General features: G+C 44.5%; 1 protein-coding gene across 1 annotated transcript in view; it reads right to left on the bottom strand.

The window, feature by feature from the left end:
• MEGF10 (multiple EGF like domains 10) overlaps window positions 1-17243 on the bottom strand; it is a 185077-nt gene extending 167834 nt beyond the window's left edge. The window contains 1 exon segment of the mRNA XM_047778535.1: window positions 16945-17243. Coding sequence (XP_047634491.1) covers window positions 16945-16990 — 46 coding nt within the window. The 5' untranslated portion in view covers window positions 16991-17243.
• Window positions 17244-17468: the final 225 nt, after the last annotated feature.

The following is a 17468-nucleotide window of genomic DNA, read 5'->3' as shown; positions in this document are numbered from 1 at the left end:
GGGTTAAAGGATTCAGCATTTGCCACAGCCCTGTGTAGTTGCAGCTGCTGTTCGGATTCAATCCCTGGGCCAGAAACTCCATACGCTGTGGGTGCAGCCATTAAAAAAAAAAAAAGACAAAGGTTATACACACACACACCACACACACACACACACACACACACACACAAAGGTTCAAGAGGTTGCAAACAGCTTTTTTTTTTCCTTTTAGGGCCTCACCTGTAGTATATAGAAGTTTCCAGACCAGGGGTCAAAACGGAGCCACAGCTACAGGCCTACACCACAGCCACGTGTCTGTGACCTATGCCACTTGCAGTAACGCTTGATCCTTGACCCACCAAGGGAGGCTAGGGTTTGAACCGGAATCCTCATGGACTCTGTGTCAGGTTCTTAACCTGCTGAGCCACAAGAAGAACTCCACAAAGAGCCTTTTTGACCTTTTCATCTCAAATCAGAAATCAGGCACAGAAGAGATTTATGATACCTACAATAAAACGGTGGCAAATTGAGATCTCAAGTCGAGAGCTTTCGGCTCCAGATTCACTGCTCACCCCATCAGCCTGGACTTCCTCATCGAGCTCTAGGGGGACACTATGCCCCCTCACTCTAGAAGCATTTATTTGTTTCACACAAGGCCACTGACCTTGAGATTTAGGGACAATGACCTAGAGATTGACATCACTGTTAATGCTTTTCATTGGCACCAAGACAAGAAAACACACACACACACACACACACACAAATCGCCTCGAAGTGTTACAATTCTAAAAGTGGGCAGCTACACTCATGAGAAATGGTGGAATTTCAAACTTGGGTGATTTCACCACCTCCCACAACTCAGCATAAAGTACATCTAAGGTAAAACTTAAGCCAAGCCAATGAAGCGAGACTCCCCCAAAGTTAATCTCTCCTTAAGTAATTTTGCTTCATCTGGACTTCTTTCCTCTAACGATGGGGTCCCTGCTGGGCCTTCAACAATGATTCCGAGGCCTGACACTGACCGCCTGCAGGCATCTTCACTTTCCCTCGCTGCTCAGCTGCCAACAACCGCTGGGCCACAAAGAAAGGGTGGGATGGTCCCTGCCCAGGGCTTTTTCTCTGTGGGCACAGTGGCCAGAGGCAGGCAGAGGTCATCTCCTCACGTCTCAGGGAGCACACCAGGCAAAACACTGCACTGTGGTCCCCAGTACACACTGAAGAGCTTTGCTCTGCCTGGGGTCTTACTTGTGATACATCCAAGTCCTAGACAGAGACTGGGAAGCTGCTTTTGTTTTCAAGAACTAGGTTCTTAGAACGCGGTGACAAAACTTGCCTGGCTTCCCAAGCCCTGTAGTTACTGACTGACACTTTGTTCCAAAATCCTGCCTGTCGGGCTGAGGTTGCCATCCTCCTCAGCGGTGGAGCCTGACACGCTCACCATCAAAGCAAACAGACAGGGCATGCTGGCCACCATGAAAACGGGTCTCCCTCCTGTGCCAGCAAACGAATCCACAGGCCACTGGGGCCCTAATGACATGGCCTCGTTTTCACAAAGGGAACAACCCGGCCAAGAAATGAAAGATGCTTTTCTAAACGCTCCAACTAGATGAGGGTTTCCTTAGAGCAAGCTAATAAGAAATCCTTCATCCATAGAGAGAGTTAACATCTCTGTCTGCCGCAGCTGAATTCTGTACATTCAGAAAGAGCAGAGTTTTATCCTTCAAGGAGAGGGCCACATATAAGTGTACACTTAAAATTCTAAAAGCAAATATAGGGGACCACTTTCAGAAGCTCTCTGGATTTCATCACAACACAATACCCTCAATCAAAGAAAATCATGCTGGAAGGTGACACCTGGACCTAGAGGGCTAGCTTATAGGATGACAAGCTGGATCATAAACGTTAAACCCCACAGCAGTGATGGGCTGTGGGGAGGTCCTCCGAACAGTCCCCAGTGGCTGCACAAACAAAACTACAAAGCATCATTTACATCCTGCCTTGAAAAAAAAAAAAGGCTAGGGTTTGTTTGTTTGTTTTCCCCAGCCTTAGCTTGGCAGAGCTCCACATCATAAGCTTTTTTGTTTTTGTTTTTGTTTTGGAACAGCGGAAGAAAAGTGCCTTTGCTCCAGGCTGGTCTTCACCAAAATAAAAGCAGACCATCTGTCTAGCTCTGCTGAGGAACTCTCTGTACCCGAGTCCTTGGCTGGGCTCGGGTACAGCCCTCACCCTTCCTGAAGGAGAGTGTCTTCTTTCCGGTGGGAGGAACCACCTGACCTCTCCCGGCCCAGGTGAACTGCCCCCTCGCGGCACAGCCCCCATTGCTGGCCCTCCCCTCATGCTCACCCCTTCAATTCCCCTGCCTCCTATGAAAGAACAGCTAGGAGGCCAACTATTCAAAACCTGAGAGTCCAAAGTATAAATCATCCACCTCCTGCCTCACGCCACATCCTCAGGACAGTGCTAATCACTGGGTGCTAACTGTGCACCACTCATCAGCACCTCCGCTAGAGGAGACAGGGTCTTGGGAAGTTGTAATCAAGCAATGATGCTACCTTGTGGCCTTACTGCTGTACCAGGGGAGACAAGGTCAAGATGACCCACTCGAGTGAGAATTAGGTCTACAGTCAGGTTTTCTTCTTCCTGTTATTCTCTTGTCCCTTCTAGTTCTGAATAATCTCAAAATTAGTCAGATCCACAATAAGAGGAAGGAAGGAAGGAAGGGGGAAGGGAAGGAAGGAAGGAAAGGGAGGAAAGAAAAAGAGAAAGTTTCTATGTCTTGGTCTGCTCAGGCTGCCATAACAAAATACCACAGACTGAGTGCCTTAAACATCAGAAATCTGAGAAGTTCAAGACCTATGTACAAGTCAACCCAATTTCAGGTGAGACTGCTCCTTCTGGCTCCCAGATGGCCACCTTCTCATTGCGCCCCTACGTGACAGAAAGAGTGTCCTCTTTTTATAAGGGCCCCAGCTCTACTGCATTAGGGCCACACACTATGACCTTATTCAACCTTTATCACCTCCCCACAGGGCCCAACTCCAAACAAAGTCACACTGGGCGGGGGTGGGGGCGGGGAATAGGACTTCCACATGTGAATCTGGGGGGGGGGACACAGTTCAGTCTCTTGCCCTATGTCTTACCACTTGGGGACTGCAAGATAAATGATATATATCATATGTGCTCAAGAAGTTTATATTCTAGACTCGATGTGTACTAAAAATAGAAGGGCCCACCACCTTTAGGCAGCCACTTCCCACAAGCTCCACTGTGTGGAGCTATGACATTTTGTTTTTCCATCCTCTAGTCATCAGTCGGTGGGCATGTGGGTGGTTTTCACTTTTTGGTTGTTGTGAATAATGCTGCTATGAACCTTGGTGCACAAGTTTTTGTCTGAAACCCTCTTCCTAAGTCTGCTGACACCTCACTAGGGAAGGATAAATTCATTAACTAAAAGCCTCATCCTAATTCTGTAGTAGAGATAGAAAATGCTTCTCTTAGTAAAATGCCATTGTCATTAAAAAATGTGCAGATCCGGGAGTTCCCGTTGTGGCGCAGTGGTTAACGAATCCGACTAGGAACCATGAGGTCGTGGGTTCGATCCCAGCCCTTGCTCAGTGGGTTAAGGATCCGGCGTTGCCGGGAGCTGTGGTGTGTAGGTTGCAGACGCGGCTCGGATCCGGTGTTGCTGTGGCTCTGGCGTAGGCTGGGGGCTACAGCTCCAATTCAACCCCTAGTCTGGGAACCTCCATATGCCATGGGAGCGGCCCAAGAAATGGCAAAAAGACAGGAAAAAAAAATGTGCAGATCTGTGAATCAATTTAACAGTTGTTGTATTCCAGAATATTTTCAATTCCTTACTACTTATATCAAAGTATGTCAGAGACCATGTTTTCTGACTTCTGTGTTTAATCAATAGGATCTTAAGCACTTGAACGATTCTTTCATAAAAAGCATCAGCAACCATTTTTCCTAAATATGCTATTCTTCCCCAGTTTAATATTATTTGGTGTTAAATAATGATAACTAATATTTATTGAGCACTTACTCTGTGCCCACCACTATGTTAACTCCCTCTGAAGTACATGCTGTTATCATTTCACAGGTAACGAAGAGGCTTAGAGAGCTTAAGCAACTGGCCCAAGGTCATGAGGGTTGGAAGTGAAGATCAGATCTAGACCCAGGTTGTCCCATGTCACACGGTACTTGACGAGGCCAGCCAGGAATAGACCTAGACCGTCAAAATCTTGCCTCCCAACTCATGATTTTAATCACATACGCTTGTGTAAATCAACATTTAACCATTAAGTCCAACGTCCAAAGGAGACGTATGGAAAGGATGCTCAACCTATTACAGATGTGCTAGAATCATTTCAAAGCCAAGAACCCCAAACTCTCCTTCAAGAAAAACAAAAGATGGAGTTCCCCTTGTGGCACAGCAGAAACAAATCCAACTAGTATCTGTGAGGATGTGGGTTCGATCCATGGCCCTGCTCATGGGTTAAGGATCCAGCGCCGCGGTGAGCTGTGGTGTGGGTCACAGATGTGGCTTGGATCCCGCGTTGCTGTGGCTGTGGTGTAGGCCTGCAGCTGTATCTCTGATTTGACCCCTCACCTGGGAATCTCCATATGCCCCAGGTTCAGCCCTAAAAAGCAAATAAAGAAAGAGAAAAATAAGAAAAGAAAAGAAAAAGAAAAAGAAAAAGAAAAAGAAAAACAAAAGTCCCTATTTTCTCCAACTGAGTCTACAGCTCCTTGTGGTAACAGCAAGCTGGGACATTCTGTAGGTACAATGGCCCACAATGAGTGTGGCCAATGTCCTCTAGATGGAAGAAGCACCACAGGCTGCCCATGTGCCGGAATCATGGTTTTGGCTGATATGAGTGAGAGAGGTGAGCCAAAGACCCCACACCTCATCCCACTTGGTCCCAGTTAGTTAAAAAATAGAAGTTAGTTAAAAAAATTAAAGTCGTCCAATACTAGACTTCAGGAAAGATGTCATCTAAAGATTCAGAAAAACATCCACGATCCAATGTCATTTTCCTGTTTTTCCTGACAGATTACAATCAGCAGGAAGAAGATGGACTGTGGGCAGGAGAAGATGTGCTAGTTGGCCAACCTGGGAGGGTGTTTTCATTTTAAATTCTGAAGAGTGGGACTCTGCGGACACTGCTGCCTCTTAGGCACTGGATTTGCTGCCTGGAAAAGTAGATCGATCACCTGTGGTGGCGCTAGTCCACCGCTCTCTGACACACGTTGCCTGGCTACGGAAGTAAGGACAAATGAGAGGAGGTTTAAGGCTTCAGGCCCTCTTAGCCCCGCCAAGACCCAAACATTAGGACAGTTGGGGTTCTTAGGGTTTACTGTTTTCCATCGCTGCCACAATTTTAATTCTACATTAAACTCAATGGTTTAAATTTTTTTCAAACTTTTTTTTTTGTTTGTTTGTTATTTGTCTTTTTAGGGCCACACCCGCGGCATATGGAGGTTCCCAGGCTAGGGGTCCAGTCGGAGCTGTTGCTGCCAGCCTACGCCAGAGCCACAGCAATGCCAGATCTGAGCCGCGCGTGCGACCTACACCACAGCTCAAGGCCACACCAGATCCTTAACCCACTGAGTGAGGCCAGGGATCGAACCCCCAACCTCATGGTTCCTAGTCGGATTCGCTTCTGCTGCACCACAATGGGAACTCCTTTTACAAACTTTTAATTAAAGTATAAAATATATACTAAAGATGTATACAAATCAAAATTAAACAGCTTCACACATTTTCACCAAATGAACACACCCATTTAACCAGCTCTGAGATTAAACTGAACAATAGGATCATTCCAGAAGCCCTCCTTGGCCAGGGCTTTAATCCTGACATGAGAAGAGGTCCCAGCAAGCATCCTATGCCTAAGAATGCATTTAGCATTAAACATGCTCCCTGGGATATGAACAACCACAATAAAAGACAACATATCACTGCCCTATTTTTTCAACACAAGCTGCATCTAGGCAGAACCTCAAGCAGAGCGCAGGACTCATCCATCACACCACCAAGGAGCGAGAGCCTCTCTAAATCACAGGAATGGAGTCAAATGAACAGGCCTAATGACAACGAACTGAAAATTAATTAACTGATCAGGAGCATGTTTAACACAGTTCTTGTGCCACCTGCAAAGAACAGTCTCCTCCACTTCAAAGGCATCTCTAGCATTGGTAAAGCCCAATATCCACTTAGTAAAGTATCCACAAACTCCAAGGGGAGGGGGGAGTAGAAACCTATGAATAAACAAAGCCACTTGCCTCTGCAACCCACTTGCTTCTCCATCTTTAATGGACTTAACAGTGATAGTCTGTAATCAAGGTGAGATGATGGACTTAATTACAAGAAGCTCTAAGTGACCTCAAGCAAATCATGTATTGCCTTCTCCTGGGTACAAAACCTCCTTTAGCCTGATACTCCCAGTCAGAAAACCTCTTATCTCAGAGACAAAAGGATTCCTACGGCCAAAGAGTACCACTGGGTAATGGGCTCTCCATAACCCATCACACCCAGGAAAGGCTCTCCATAACCCATCACACCCAGGAAAGGCTCTCCCCTTTCAGTCTCACTCAAGGCTGTACTCTAACTTAAAAAAAAAAAAAAAAATTCATCTACAAGTATCCTCAAGAATGAGCGACAAAGTTTCTCTTTAAAAAGAAACCCAGAGGCCAAGCCTGAATGAATGACATATTTTCTCATAAAGGGAGTAATCAGGCTAAAAGAACAATCCTGTGTGAAATATCTGTGACCTTTCTGAGGCTATGACCTTGAATTCGAATCTTTTTCTGAAGCAAAGAATGTAGCCAATTGTTGGGCTCTGGATTAGATCTGCACAGGAAGTTTGCAACCCTTTCCCTCCAGGGCTAGAATCCAGTTTGGACATTGGGGGTATGGAATGGCATCTATATGACCTTTGGGGAGTTCCTCCAAACTCGTAACTGTCCAACTATATCAATTATTTTCTCAAAGATTTAACTATATTTCTATCTCAAAAAATTCTCAGTTTCCTAAAGGATATTTGAATCTAGATTTAGAAGGAAATTATTAACACATCATATATCATATGTGTGGGACCACACCACCGAACAAAGAATTAATCTCGAAGGTCAGCAACAGGCCCTGATTTAGGTCGGCCTTCAGATCAGATAGTTGTCTTTGATGAAACTGGAGAAAAGAGGCTAAGAAACATACCTTTGCCTGTCACAGGCTGAGGGAGACCTTTTATTTTTAAAATCAAGTATAAAACCCTTCAATAAGATAACCCATTGGGTAGAGTAGGAAACAACTCTTCTTTGGCCAAAGATCAATTGGGAGTGACTTGTGTTCCTTTAATGACATGTCTTATGCTCCCAAACCAGGAGATTAATGACACTTCGGCAAAATTACTTTTTTCCTTCCCAAAGGCTACCTCAGACACATGGCTGCAAGTAGTTTAACTGTGAAAGGCCTTGACCTCCTTTCTTTGTCTCCCTGATTCAAGTGTGTCTGTTTCCTTGGGGCTACCAAGCTCAGTTGGATGGCTGGCCAGAGTGAAATGGAGCATCAGCCAAGCCCTGAACAATGAGTCCCTTTCTCCGGCTGTCACATGAACAGCGTTGTGTTACAGTCATTGTCCCTCCAAGCAGAGACGAGAGGCACGGGTTCTCACAGACCAGCTATTCTCTGACCGCCTCTGACCAAGGCACTAAAATATTAGAACGGAAAAGGAAAAAGAAAGGGAAAAGGAAATGGGGAAGGGAAGGGGAAGACAGGGAAGGAAAGGGATGGGAAGGACAAGGAAGGGAAGGGAAGGGATGGGAAGGGATGGGAAAGACAGGGATGGGAAGGGGAGGGAAGAGAAAGGAAGGGAAGGACAAGGATGGGAAGGGATGGGAAGGACAGGGATGGGAAGAGGAGGGAAGGGAAAGGAAGGGAAGGACAAGGATGGGAAGGGATAGGAAGGACAGGGATGGGAAGGGAAGGACAAGGATGGGAAGGGAAGGGGAGGGAAGGGATAGGAAGGACAGGGATGGGAAGGGAAGGGAAGGACAAGGATGGGAAGGGAAGGGATGGGAAGGGGAGGGGAGGGGAGGGAAGGGAAGGGAAGGGAAGGGAAGGGAAGGGAAGGAAGGGAAGGAAAGGAAAGGAAAGGAAAGGAAAGGAAAGGAAAGGAAAGGAGCTGGCATCTTCTAAATGGAGCAGGACAGCCCTTGCAAGGATTATTAGTGCATCCATGGGTCAAGATGCCCAGGGGTCAGGATACCTGTGTCAGAATACCTTGTCAAAAATACCCATCCCCAGTGCTCGCTCCAGCAGCACATAAACTAAAAAAGACATATCTCTGGGCCCCACTGCACACCTACTGAATCAAAATCACTAGAGGTGAGCCAGTATCTGCAGTGATTCTCATGTCCCTCAAGTTTGAAAGCAGAGGCCTCAAGCTTTTCTAACCTTGCTGATGGCCCAACTGTGCACATCTGTCTGTTGAAGGGGCATTCAGGAGATGAGGGGATATTGAAAAGACAAACAATTTTTACTGTGGTTATGGAATCTTCGTGAGAGGGGAGACACCTGAGGGGAAGAGAGGTGAGCAGGAGGAGGGCACCCCATAATGTGGGGAATGAGGAAGGACATTTTAAAAAAATAATAATGACTGTGGAGAAGATAATAGGAATTTGGGGGTGGGCTCAGCAATGAGCCAAAAGAGGTACAGGGAGAATAAAAGGAGGTGCTGCAGCAACCTGGCTGAGGCTGCACCTGCAGAAAAGGATGGATGGTGAGAAGGGTCCAGGGTGGGGATGGACAGATGGCTTTCAAAAACAAGCATGTTGAATATTTAGTTCTAAGTTGTAAGCATGTTAAATATTTACTTCTAAGCCTTAAAAGTCAGCCACCCTGAGTCGAATGTTTGGTGATACTGTGTGAAATGAAGGAGCTAGGAAGTGATATTCAGGGTTGCGCGGATGGCCTCAGGCTAAAAACAGACTGTACAGTAGCGTGGCAAGATCATCTCTAAATTAAACTCCTTAAAAGAAAACATGAATTCAGATCCAGATGATGCTAGAAGGCATTTCAGTCCTGTCTCCACCCATACCCCCCAAGAAGGTGGTTTAAAAAAAAAAAAAAAACAGAAAAAAATTTGCATATCTCACATCTTCTCATGGAACAGGGGCTCAACTTTTACTTGACTCTCAAGAGGCTGCCCCAAACCACATGGGTTTACATGATATAAAGATAGCTGTGTAATATGAGGGCTCCTTTAATACACATAAGTGCTGTGGGAGCAGGCAGAATCTAGTCCCATAGCCTAGGGTGTGGCTGCCATAAAACAATTCTCAAATGTTAACTCATTACTCCCCTGGAATGGTTTAGTCACTACTCTTCAAGATGTCTTGCAAATCCCTGCAGCCATGTGTTCGCACCCTCTACCTAAAATGCCTCATCCACTCCAACCCTCTCTCCTTCAAGGCCCCAAATTGCCAGGAAACTTCTGGTGAGCACACAGAGCCCTCTCGCTAGGACCAGCCCTCAGAGCAGCTCTTAGAACTCCCCACCTGGCCTCCGATACACCCAGCCTGACCAGTCACTTGGATTTTTTTTTTTTTTAATCTCTTTTTAAGGCAAGTATCTCAGTAATTACACACAGCATTTACCCCTATGCCCTAAACATTAAATACATATCTGATGGAGCAAAAATAAAATTCATACCATGTTCTTTCTTTCTTTCTTTTTTTTTTTTTTTTTTTTTTTTTTTGCTTTTTAGGGCCACACTCGCAGCACATGGAAGTTCCCAGGCTAGGGGTTGAATCGGAGCTGTAGCTGCCAGCCTACACCACAGCAACGAGGGATTGGAGCCAGATCTGCGACCTACCAATCACAGACCAACAGACCACAGACCACAGACCACAGCTCACAGGAACGTCAGATCCCCAACCCACTGAGCGAGGCCAGGGATTGAACCTGCATCCTCATGGATCCTGGTCAGGTTCGTTAACTGCTGAGCCACAAAGGGAACTCCCACCATGTACTTTCTTAAAGAACCAAAGTTGCATCGTGTCATCGATTCCCTGTCTGAAAAGAAAAATAAATTACCCTTTTCAAAATATCAGTGGGGTAGATATTTGAAATTTTTCATTTTGAATGTAGAATTAATCCCTTAGATCCAAAGCAAAGATTTCATAGTTTGATTTCGTTCTGTGGGAAACCAGCTAAATTTGGAGGGCTTGATTTTCAACTTGCCATCAAAAACTATTTGTTTTCTTAAAAAAAGACAACATGATTCTTTACCAGAAATTACTAAAAAGATCCATCATGGGAGTGATTATCTGTGGTGAGGTTTTAGATCTAACCCCATTTATGTGGCTCGGCCAGCACGGCCAGGATGTTAACAACAAGCCACTCAGTCCCCCTCTAGTATGGGGCCTCCTTGAGCCCAAAGATGAGATGTTTTTAACAGATGCTGATATCCGGCACATGTACAAATCAAGACGAGGCTTTCTATACTGAAATACTGTTTTCTTTGTCTTGGAAGAGGGGAAGGGCAGAATTTATTGCCCTCTGAGTAGGAAATTGAGGTGGTTAAAATCCTTTACATAGTTACTTTATCTAGAGTATAAATCACTGGACTTGAAACAAGAGAGGAAATCACTAGTAATGAACATCAATAACAACAGGATATGTTATTAAATTCACACTTTCTAGACTGGCTAATGGCACAGAGTGTGCATCATCAAACAGCATCCACTCAGTGACCTGAAGTTTTCCAAATAAAGGAAAAAAAAAATTGGTCTGGATCTCATTTTTTTCCCCTCATAGTATGAGAAATCCTTTTATTAAGAGCCATAAATTAATCCTCGTCAGTAACTATCTTTAAAATGAGTGACAGTGATCACAGTGAAAGATAATCTTAAATTGAAATGCCATAAAATTTGGTTGTGATGATTGTTATACACCTATAAATATAATAAAATTTGTTAAGTAATTAAAAATAAATAAATAAATAAATAAGATTGGGAAGAGGAGTTCCCGTTGTGGTGCAGTGGTTAACGAATCCGACTAGGAACCATGAGGTTGCGGGTTCGGTCCCTGCCCTTGCTCAGTGGGTTAATAATCCGGTGTTGCCATGAGCTGTGGTGTAGGTTGCAGACGCGGCTTGGATCCTGCGTTGCTGTGGCTCTGGCGTAGGCCGGTGGCTACAGCTCCGATTCGACCCCTAGCCTGGGAACCTCCATATGCCGCGGAAGCAGACCAAAGAAATAGCAAAAAATTAAAAAATAAAAAAATTGGGAAGAAAAGAGAGATGAGATAAATACAAAATCTTGGGAAATTCAGAGAGAGGGAATAAACAAACGAATGAATGAATAAAGAGATTAGGAGACTCATTAAGCAACTTACAAAAGTACAGCTTAAACTAAAGTAGAACAAGTTCAGACCGGAAACAGTTGAAAAAGAAGACAAATGAACAGAACCCAGTGAATCTTGTGTTGATTCTTAAAGCTAAGCTGTTTTTTTTTTTTTTTTTTTTTTAACGAAATACTGGGTATACATCCCTGAGAAAATGAGAGCAGAGGCAGTTCTTAAGATTGCTTTGTTTGAAGTCCAAACAATTTGGATGTTTGTACTTCATGCACTGATGCTGCTACCTTTTTGCCTTGTGTCTGAAATTCTCATACATCAGCCTATGAGTGAACTTTTCCTTGTTTATTTTATGGTGGAGCCATTTTTGAAGCATCACCATCTTTGTCATTATCCTGCAATTTTTTTCACTTGTTCAAATAGTAGTACAAATTTCCATTACTACAAGAAAAATGAGTGGGAAATGAAAACAATTAAAAACCTAACCATATGATTTTTCCCAGAAACTTAACATGTGAGACAAAGGAAGTTACTAGACAGGCCAAAAACGGCCAATCTGTAGTCTGAATCAGACACTTATTTAACTTGAACAGGTCAACCACTATTTGAATAAGGAGGGAACACCAAAATTATAGGATATTCAAAGAAAGAAAAATTAAAGAAAGTAAACAGTGAATATTATGCCTAAATGAATGTCAAGATATAATTAGAACTTTATTTTATATACTTATCTCTCTAGGGCCCGCATCCCTAGAGAGATAAGGCTTTTGCACAATCTTTGGATCTGTTTTTAGGACTGCACCCTGTACTGAAGTAGAAAAAATAGTACTAAACCAGTCATCATGTTTCTGATCAAAAACAAATACAAAGGGGTTTATAAACTAAAAAGGACAGGGTAAACCATTACAGTGTCCTGACACTGTCATTCACAACACAGCTACCCCAAAGGTATGATAAACTCAGCTCTTGTATCATAGTTCTGCCATAGTGCTGAACCTGTAACCTTAATTCAGTGGCATCTGGTGTTTCATAAACTCTCTTAGGATATTCAATCTTGTCCTTTTTACCAGGTTAATTTTTGTTAGTTTTCTTTCTTTTTTTTTAATAATATTTATTTATTGTATTTTTGCCTTTTTCTAGGGCTGCTCCCTCGGCATATGGAGGTTCCCAGGCTAGGGGTCTAATTGGAGTTGTAGCCATCGGCCTAGGCCAGAGCCACAGCAACGCAGGATCCAAGCCGAGTCTGGAACCTACATCACAGCTCACGGCAATGCTGGATCCTTAACCCACTGGGCAAGGCCAGGGATCGAACCAGCAACCTCATGGTTCCTAGTTGGATTCGTTAACCACTGAGCCATGACAGGAACTCCTATTTATTTATTTTTAATTGAAGTACAGTTCATTTACAATATTGTATTAATTTCAGGTGTACAGTGAAGTGATTCAGTTATACATACATATATATTTTTTCAGATTCTTTTCCTTTATAGATTATTAGAGAATACTGAGTATAGTTCCCTGTGCTATAGAGTAGGTCCTTGTTGATTATCTACTGTATACATATCTAAACCCAAACTCCCAATTTATTCCTCCTCCATCCCTTTCCCCTTTGGTGATGCTAAGTTTGTTTTCTGGGTCTGTGGATCTATTTCTGTTTTGTACATACGTTCATTTTATGATTTTTCCTTCCACTTCAGGTTATCAACTTTGTAAACCATGTCTAGCCAAATTGTAAATTCTTGAATGGCTTCGCCACAGCCCTTAGTATGTACACAGTGACTATAACAAACACTTGATGTGCTAACAACAACAACAACAAAAGTCGATTGCATTTATTCATTCATTATTATGCCACATTCTTTAGGCATTTATTATGTAACTACTATGTGCCAGCCATTTGGATAAAGGCTCAGAATAAAGAATGACACATTCAACAATCTGTTGGAGAAAAATTCAGATAACATAGTTGATGCAATATGAGAGTTGCTATATTAGAGCTATCCACAAGGCAAAACAGAAATCACATCAGATATCACTGCTTACAGTGAGAGAATTAGGAAAAGCTTCAGAGGGGAGGTCTTAATTAAACTGCATCTTGAAGGACAGAGGGTCCTAAGAAGTTGGTTAGGCTAAAAAGAAGAGCAAAGACACTTTCCTGCAGATGGTGCGGCATACACAGCTAGGCCAGAGAGGGATGAAAGAGGCCATGTGTTCTTTAAGAAAAGGTGACAAGATCAACATCAGTGGGGTGGAAAGCCTAGAGAACAGGGAAGCAGAGATGCAAAGCTGGTTTTGTGTATTTTGTTGGGAGGTTGGGCTTTATGCTGTAAGCCAGTGGTTCTCCAAATGCGACTTGAGGTCACTTCTACCAGATTCATTGGAGGATCTGTTCAAATGTAGATTTCCGGCCCTCACATCTGGGGTAAAGCACTGGAATCTGCATTTTTCAATAAGCATCCAGGTGACACTGATAGTCACCATCTGGGGAGCCGCCAAAGATTTTTTTAAACAAGGGCATGACACACTCAGATTTGTATTTTAGAAATATGCTATTAAACAATCATGAGGAAGGTAATCTGCTGCTGCAAAATGAGCATGTGACTTGGGTTTGCATTAGAACCGTCTGGGGAACTTGTAAAACTGCAGGCTTTTCACATTTCAACCAAGACTTACTGCCCCTGAATCCAAGTGGAGGGGACTAGGATTTATATTAGGTTGACTATGAAATCGCCATTTTTACCTAGGTCAAAAATGGTCAAATTTTGGCAGTTTCTCAGACTTCAATCTAGTACTTTTTTTTTTTTTTTGCTATTTCTTGGGCCACTCCCGAGGCACATGGAGGTTCCCAGGCTAGGGGTCGAATCGGAGCTATAGCTGCCAGCCTACACCAGAGCCACAGCAACGCGGGATCCAAGCCGCGTCTGCAACCTACACCACAGCTCACGGCAACGCCGGATCCTTAACCCACTGAGCAAGGGCAGGGACCGAACCCGCAACCTCATGGTTCCTAGTCGGATTTGTTAACCACTGAGCCATGACGAGAACTCCTAGTACTTTTTTTTTGTCTTTTTTTTTATTAGGGCCGCACCCCAGGCACATGGAGACTCTCAAGCTAGGAGTCAAATCAGAGCTGTAGCTGCTGGCCTATGCCACAGCCACAGCAACACAGGATCCCGGCCTCATCTGTGACCTATACCAGAGCCCACGACAACGCCAGATCCTTAACCCATGGAGCAAGGCCAGGGCTCGAACCTGCATCCTCAAGGATGCCAGTCAGGTTCATTTCCGCTGAGCCACGACGGAAACTCCTCACTCTAGTACTTTTAACAAGTCCCTTCCATGTTTCTGATCTACATCCAAGTCTGAAAATAGCTGATGAAATATAAGCAAAACTAAATGCTTTTGCTTTTGTATTATCAGTGTCATGATTCACGTGGATTGACATGCAATGAAGTAGGGACATAAGTTATGTACCTAAAACAAATGTTAAAAGAAAGAAGTGATGTCTGAAAGCACCTGCCAATGAGCTGGGGCAGATAATTTAAGGAGGTTAGAGCCAGAAGGAGCACCAGACCTTATACAGCCCTTTTCCCATCTCCCCACACAAGTGTACACACCACGAAGCCGATGAGAGATGTGCCCTGCTGGAAGTTATAGTGACTATTTTGTGCAGTTCCTCAGTGACACATGCTCTTCATTTTAACAGGTATTGAAATCATTAGAGCTAAAAAGTATTTGGGATTTAATATATAGAGGGCTAGTGTGTGGGAAGCACTAATCTGGATATGCATGTGTGCCTGGGGAGGGGCATGGGCACAAAGCAAGGACTCGTGCATATCCATTGCTAAACTGAATTCAATGAATTTACATAACATAGAACCTAGAATAGATGCTTAGTAACTATTTATTGGACAAATGGTTGACCTCTAAAAAAAATAGGTTAAAAGAGGTAGAGAAATGCAAGGAGTTTCTCAGGCATTTACAGGTTGTCAACTGAGTGTTGATTCCCCACCCGTAAGCCTGTCCCAAGCACCCTTTGGCACCCAACCACGACCCCTCCTCTACGAACCCCAGCCCTGCCACATGCATCTTTCTTCCTGCTGAAGGAGCCCCAGCAGTAACACAAAGCAGTACAAAGATGATGAGAAAAGTTTGACAATGCATCACATTGTAGGTGGGAGTGAAAGCCACATGAACACAGCTTTCAAAGCCCATCCAAATAGGAAGAATAGCTAATACTTACAGCTAGCTAATAAAAACGATGTCATCACGATACAACAATAGTTAACAATGTTATCAGAGCGAATATGTGCTTACTATCTGCCAGGCTCGTTAGCACTCCACACACATTCACTCATTTAATTCTTTGAGAAACCCTCTGGTATAAGCATTGTTATTACCATTCTGATTTTATAGATGAGAAGAGAAGTTAAGTAACACACAAAATCACATAGCTGCAAAGTGGCAGAGTCGAGAGTTGCCCCCAGACACCCTGGTCCCAGAGCGTGCCCTCTACTGAACTATTTAACCTCAGAGCAGCGCAGCAAAAAGTAGCCTGCAAGCTGACCCCTTGAAGCAGTCACATCAGAAAAAATAATCCAGACTTAGACTTTTCATCCATAGAGAATGAAGCATCTTTAGTTGGGAAGACCATACACAAAGTGAGACTCAGGATATAAAGGAGAGCAGTCAGGAGAGACAAGAAGAAATGGCATTTTCCTTGGCCTTGGAAGAGCATGGGTATCTCTGCCTGAGAACTTTGGGGCTAATAAAAATTTCAAGCTTTAACTTTCTTCTAAAGACTTTGGGTCCTCATGTGGGGATACTGAGGAAGTATCAGAGATATCATTACATTTCATTTACTCAGTGGTATCATTCTTATTTCCAGAAAGAAAAAGACAAAATATTTCCCTAAACCAGGAGTAAAAGTCATACATCAAAGGAACTTAAAAAATCAACAGGAGATAGGTCTTTCACTGGTTTAACTAACCACTGTTGGAAGAACTGCCCCTCCCAACCTTCCCTGAGGAGCCAGGTATTCAGACAAGTAGGAGACCCCTCCAGCTTAAGTCACCCATCCTGTGGTTCTGAAGCCCCTAAAGGACACTGGGAACACAGGAGGAGGGAATATTCCCACATCTGACCTCACAGTCTGAATATCAAGTGCTGGAGAAAGAGAAGTTCAGAAACAAGTCAAGACCCCAGAGAAGAAGTGAAACTGATCTGGAAGCAAGGGCTCCACTGAAACTGCTTTTCATTCTCTCTCTCTCATCTGCCCAAACCTCCCTACACCAGCTGGGACACCAGACAAGCACCAACACAAACAAGGGAATACAGAGGCAGAAATTATGCAAAATAAAACGCGTAATGGGGGCATCTCCTCATTAAAAACACTCCAAGAAGTTCCTACCCGGCCCCAAGTAAGAAGACCAGATGCAAACATTAACAATCAACCCTTGAGACAAGTAAACAAGCCCATCTCGCGTCGCCTCACGTGGCCCCCGGGTGTCCTGGCTAAAGAAAATGCGTCCCCCACCCTCAAGAAACCGTCTAGCGTCCAGCCAAGGTCCAGCGGCTGTCAGAACTGTTTGCCCAACTCTTACCCGAGAGCCTGAGATTCTCAGCGCAACTCTTTCCCCCTGGTTTCATGCAAGGCCAGCGGAGAAGCAAAATCTGTTCCAAACAGCGCAGTTAACCTCCCAGCGGTGTTCCAGACGAGAGCGATACTTAGGAGTCTTGGTTCAGGCTCAAAGGTGGAGACCCGCGGGAAAGCAGGCGGGTCTCTGCGCGTTTCCAGACCCCCAGTTTTGCACAGCAGCAAAGGACTCGCTGTAAACTCAAGTAAGGTCTTCTCTGTCTGGCCCGAGATGCTGAAGGAGGAGGGGAGTAACCCGAGCCGGTTCGGGGATGCAAGCAGTTGCCGCTCCTGCAGCTGCTGCCGCCGGGGCAGTGACTGCTGGAGGGGGGGAGTCACTTGGCGCCGCGCACAGTCCCCAGTGCGACAGGCAGGATCCTCCCAGCCCGACTCCTGCGCCCCGATCGCAGGTCGCCCCTGTCCGGAGGGGCTTGTACTGCCCGGGAGTGACTCCGCCAACAGTCCGGCTACAAAGTTGGCAAATCTTGGGGT

Source organism: Phacochoerus africanus, chromosome 4 (genome assembly GCF_016906955.1).
Source record: "Phacochoerus africanus isolate WHEZ1 chromosome 4, ROS_Pafr_v1, whole genome shotgun sequence".
Classification (NCBI taxonomy): Eukaryota; Metazoa; Chordata; class Mammalia; order Artiodactyla; family Suidae; genus Phacochoerus; species Phacochoerus africanus.
Note: the sequence above shows the minus strand (reverse complement) of the source record. Positions and strands in the feature narration are given on the sequence as shown.